Source organism: Lipophrys pholis, assembly GCF_963383615.2.
Source record: "Lipophrys pholis genome assembly, chromosome: 16".
Lineage (NCBI taxonomy): Eukaryota > Metazoa > Chordata > Actinopteri > Blenniiformes > Blenniidae > Lipophrys > Lipophrys pholis.
The window spans coordinates 23,478,922-23,484,422 of record NC_137634.1 but is presented as its reverse complement, the minus strand read 5'-3'; the positions used below and the strand labels follow the sequence as shown (position 1 = coordinate 23,484,422).

Here is a 5,501-nt window from a genome sequence, read left to right as displayed (position 1 = left end):
TGGTAAAACTACATGTCTGAAACACACACCCAGTGTGTGCATTAACACATAATAAGAATACTTTACATCAAACACGGTGACAGAATCACCAAACCTTTTCTACAATGTGGTAACGGGAAGGTAAAACCTGAAATTTGTCCCATTGTGAATCTGATCATTGGGAAACATGTGCGAGTTTAATGTAATTGAGTTTATATTTCTTCAGTCCAGATATTTTCAGTCCTCCCCAGTGACATAAAACATTAGAATCCATCAATATCAATAAGAGCGAGATAATATCAAAGCACAAAATAATGATTAAACAGAAGGAATGGCTTATCGAGTTCAGATCATTACAGAAGGTGCTACAACAACTAGATGTTAAACTGCAAAGTGCATCACTTAGTTTGATAAGGAGCATTAATTATATTGCACTCGTGGTTGTTATTGTACTTTGTCCCATTTCACAGTTTTACTACTGACTTTGAAAGTCACAAATATAAAATTCTCCACTGGTTATCCAGCACAGGGTTAATGGACGATGTGCAGTCGGACGCACGGACCTCACGTTGTTTGTTATGTGTTGAAAATCAACTATGCAGCAAAGAGATGAGGAGGAGGAAGAGGAGGGCCAAAGGTCAGATTGTGTAACAGTGATCATGTGGACTCTGATTTTAGGCTGTGAGGATAATCCAGACCTCAGTGAGGAGATTAACTGCTGTTTGATTCAGATTTCATCGCTTGAAGTGTTTTAATTTTAAGGATATTTTTTTTATGTCCTGGTTGATGGAAACTGTAAACGATCACTAAGACTTGTTTAAATAGTAACTGCGGAAGTTGTTTGTTGACAACTGGCGCCCTGAAATGTTTGATGAGGCCTGACTCTCTGAGGATCAAGTCAACTTTATTTCTAGAGCACTTTAAAAACAATCACAGATGAAACTAAGTGCTGCATATAAATAGACATAAAAATCTAAGAAACAGAAGTGTGAACAGTAAAACACAACAAAAAAAAACAACAATAACATAGCAACAGATAAAATGGGAGTCTGGGTTAAAAGCCAAGGAATAAAAATGTTTTTAGTTTGGTTTTAAAAATGGACATTAAAGTACAGATGACCTCTGACCTCTGTCTCATTGTGGCTTTTGAAAGCCTGCGTTTCATTAAAAAGGTCTGTTTCAAAATGTTTAGCCGTGGTATATGAAACAACTTCCCTCTCTTGTTGGAGGTTAAAAGGTTAAAATATTCTTTAAGTACATCAACACTTAAGCGTTTGATTTCCTTGAGACCAGATTAAAAAAGAAAAATTATACTTCATCAGTGTAAGAAATGAAGGACTGCGACTGTGAAACTTTTTAAAAATAGATCATTTTATTTCAAATCTTCCAGTCAAGATGTTAAAAATGTATATAAATTATATCAGTGTCTGAAAGTTCATTTATGATTACACTCGTACTGAAAACACAAGTGTGTTGAGGTATTTAATCACTCTTAGTTCATTCACAAGTAGAAAACAGGAGATTTTTTTCATTTCACAGTGTAAAACAGTAACTCACTTATAGATAGAATTATTGTTTCTCCATGTATTGGCAATAAAGTAAAAGCTAAATCAGCACATTCAATTCGTAAAGCATTGAGCAGACAGCAAAGCTTTGGTCTTCCAAGCATAAATATCTCATTTGATTACTGTCTGTTACTTGATACTTCTACTAAATTCTGCTGAAAACATGTTGATGCAGGTTCATCACAGCCACTTTGTGCTTTCTCTCCTCCAAACAACCTCACAAAGTCTGTGAAGCTGATAAAAAAAAACTACAGTATGAAAACCCCCAATTTACCATCTCAGACATTCTTCTGGTATGTCGTCGTGCCGTTTCGCAGCATTTAGTTGTTTTTTCTTTTCTTTCCATGCAGACGACTGTCACTGGGACGGGTTGCATAGAGGACAGGTCTCGTGTGAATGTCAAAGTGCTTCGTTACGACACTGAAACTGCCGAAGAAAAGTGCGAGAATATCAAAAGCAGCAGGTTATTGGTGATTTAAAGAGGCTTCCAGGTCACATCCTGCTGCATTCTAACCCGTTTTGCTTGTGACGTTCACCACCGTGTCGTGCAGCGGTAGACACACTTAACGGTGGGTGTTTGGATTCTTTTCCGTTTTCACAGTGGCTCATGAAAAGATGTTAGTGTTGACTAACATGTGGAAAGGAGAGTGGCTACTGGGTCTTCTGTTTGTGTGCTGCGGGGGCTTCCAGCCTCGCGCTGCTCTCTCCAGACAGGAAGGGGACGATCTTCTCCAGCAGCAGGATGCAGCTCGCCATACCTGGAAGACATGGCGGTGTACCGTCTTTTATTCTGACTTTAAATTAAGTTCAGACATCTCCTTCAAACAACTGATAGTTCCATTTTTATAATTTGCCCTGAGAGCTGTCAGTTTTCTTCACGGCTTCTGTTCTCTTCCCGCATGCAGGAATTAAACGGCTCCTTCTTACCCAGCAATGGTCCCAGCCAGTAGATGAAGCAGTACTCCAGGTAAGTGTGGCCGCTGCAGGGGAACTGGGTGGAGAACGCCAGGACGGGGTTAAAAACAGCACCTGAGGTCCTTCCACCTGCACAGAACAAAAGAGAGGGAAACGGCGCGTTGAGTCTTCGGACCCATTTCAAGTGAAAAATGCATCATTTTGGAGATTTTGTTTCAGAAAAGTTCTTTATTTACATGGCAATGTTCTGAAAGTGATTTATATTTCCACGGAAACGACAGAAATTCTGTAAACGATGCCGTTAGGGTGGGCATTCCTGGTCCTCAAGGGCCGCAGTCCTACACGGTTTCTATGTGTCCTCCAGTCAAGCCAGCTGACAGCAATTAATGGCTCCTTATCAAGCTTTGTGCAGAGCCTCATCATGACAACTCAGGTGTGTTTGAGCAGGGAAACATGGAAAACATGCAGGACTGCGGCCCTCGAGGACCAGGAATGCCCACCGCTGACCACTGTTGACATGACGACCCACGAGTTGGTGCTGTTGGCTGTCTTTGTAATGAAACCAAACACACATGCACAGAGAACAACGAGCTCTAAACATTAACAACGGGACAACACAGACATTCTAGAGGACAGACCCAGGAGAGTATGGACTGGGAGTCATGACACCGCGCTAGAAACATTGTCCTTATTGTCCATCTACTGAGCATGTGCAGAAGAACTATTTACTGTGGTCGTGGTTCACATGTGCAGGAGCAGCGTTTCAAAAAAAAACTTGAACCTAAAACGCAAAAACAATGTAATTTCACTTCAAAATGCCGTTGAAGGGTAGTCACCAGTCAACCAGGACTGCTTTTCCATTGCAGAAGGAAACTACATGCCACCTCGGGGGAACATGAAGACTCCATACCGAGAGGTGACCATGCTGAACCTGTCTGTGCAGCCAGCATGTAAATAATTCAAATGACAGTTTCTCCCAATATCCAATCCGTCTATTCCTCTTCTTAACCACTTTACTGAGCTGTTTTTGTCACCAAATCACATTTAGGTGGACCCGTCACCCGCCAAAGACGTTTACCTCTAAATGAGGCGAACGCAGCTTAAAAGGTTTCATGTACAGCTCTGTGCAATTTGCATTCATTAAGTTTCAATTACATTGGGTACATTGGGGAACATTTCATTACATTGTCAGTTGTTCTTGAACCTGATTTTAGAGGTTTCACAGTTTTGTTTCACAGTTTTGACATTTGAGCTTCACACCATTTTAGCATTTTTTTAAAATAAGTTTTGCATGTTTTCTCCTCATTTTAACCCTTTTTTATCAGTTATTTTAGTCATTTTCACGTTTATATCCCCAAGTTGATCTTCTTACTGGTCCCTTTCGTGGAGGAATTTGAAAACTTTCATTCTGTATTCTATTGTATTGAATTGAAACTTTTCTTTATAAAACAATGAATAAAATAAATAAACCAACTTTTAATCCGTTTTAGCATCTTTCACCATTTATGGTGGTTTTAGCTATTTTTCCCACATTAGGTATTTTTTAAAAGCCCTTCTTATCCCAGAGTTAAGTCCTTTTTAAAATGATTGGTGCGTCAATAACCTACAAACAAGACAAAATGTTCAGTTTGGTGTACTTTTCTGAACTTTTCATGGAGCCACAGAAGAGCCTCGTGGCTCCAGACATTTATTATCTCAACTAAAACTTTCACTGTGAGTTAATATGTGATGACTGACTGAACAATTAACTGACAGTTCATGTTGTTGTTGTTGTTTACCTGCATACACCAGCACTGTGATAACAGCGGAGAGGAAGTGCGCGCGGAGCTTCTCGTCCAGTCTGTGCAGCTGCATGACCGCAGCCTGGAGCGCGAAGGCGCACGCGAGCTCCACGGCCGCGGCCTCGAGCACCGTCCCCCCGAGCGGGTCGAAGCACCGGAACCCGAACCTCTGGTGCCGGACGTGGACGTCGGACAGTCCGAGCGACCACACGGTCGCGGCGAAGTGCCGCGCGGCCACCGCGGCAGCGAACTGGCATGCGGCGACCGCGGCGGCGGCGCGGCCGCTTCTCGCGCCGCGGCAGACGCTCTCCAGTGCCGCGGCGGGGTTACACGTCGCCTCGCGGAACGTCAGCAGGTGCACGAGGGTCACCGTGTAGGTGAGGGCGAGGCCGAGCGGCGGCTCCAGCGGGGACGTCTCGCCCAGCAGCTTCAGCTCGTGCGTGCAGCAGCAGAGCTGGAAGGTGGACGCCGCCTCCAGCAGGTAGATCCAGCACGAGCCGGGGCAAAGACGCGCCGCCACGCGGCGGATCGCCTCGCTGACGAGCACCGCGACCCCCAACACCGCCAGGGAAACCCACAGGTCGGTCATCTCCCCGCCGCCGGTCCCCCACGTTCTGCCGCTCCACGTGATGGGTTCAAGTCCGGAGCCAAAGTCCGACCGATCCAAGCTGCTGCGCCGTCCGCGCGCCGCGCGCCTGGAAGAGACGCCTTCACAATCAGAGCGCAGCGAAAAATCCAGCAGATTAGAGAGGAGGGGGGAAAAGTTAATCCCATCTGACCTGGTTTAGTCTCAACATGCTGGCAGATTCCTGCATAACTGCATAAGACTCATGTTGGAACAAAGATATATAAATTACGCCACGAATAAGACTCATAATGTAACAGGCGCGTCTCAGAAATTAATTTAACAGTGAAATGTTTGGTGTTTTGTCAGTTATCTCAGCCCTCTTAACGTTTTAAGAATATTTGAAAGTTCATTTATTTATTATCTACATATTAGTTTCTTCTTTTTTTAAGATATTCAAGCAAAAAACGACAGGAAATGGGTCGTTTTTGTGTAAAATATATGGGATGTATATGTATGGGATGACGAGCTCCGCGATGTCTCTATTATACAGAAAAAAACATATTTCATTCTATCTATCTATCTATCTATCTATCTATCTATCTATCTATCTATCTATCTATCTATCTATCTATCTATCTATCTATCACTAGAAACCTAAATACATTTTGCATTTCGGAATAAAAACGCAAACTT

At 43.1% G+C, this 5,501-nt stretch overlaps 1 protein-coding gene across 1 annotated transcript; it reads right to left on the bottom strand.

The window, feature by feature from the left end:
- Nucleotides 1-867: 867 nt before the first annotated feature.
- LOC308122252 (aquaporin-11-like) lies at nucleotides 868-5,501 on the bottom strand. Its single transcript, XM_080483974.1, has 3 exons — nucleotides 4,238-5,501; nucleotides 2,472-2,588; nucleotides 868-2,302 (listed from the first exon to the last, which is right to left on the bottom strand). Exons 1-3 carry the CDS (start codon nucleotides 4,827-4,829, stop codon nucleotides 2,196-2,198), a joined length of 816 nt encoding a protein of 271 aa, XP_080340100.1. The 5' UTR covers nucleotides 4,830-5,501; the 3' UTR covers nucleotides 868-2,195.

What these genes read in the sequence shown, in the direction of transcription:
- LOC308122252 (XM_080483974.1), bottom strand. Translation starts at nt 4,829, where the DNA reads ATGACCGACCTGTGGGTTTCCCTGGCGGTGTTGGGGGTCGCGGTGCTC. An exon ending in CACAGTGCTGGTGTATGCAG is followed by an intron (nt 2,589 to 4,237) that starts GTAAACAACAAC and finishes TGTTCTGTGCAG; the next exon opens with GTGGAAGGACCTCAGGTGCT. An exon ending in CTGGCTGGGACCATTGCTGG is followed by an intron (nt 2,303 to 2,471) that starts GTAAGAAGGAGC and finishes CATGTCTTCCAG; the next exon opens with GTATGGCGAGCTGCATCCTG.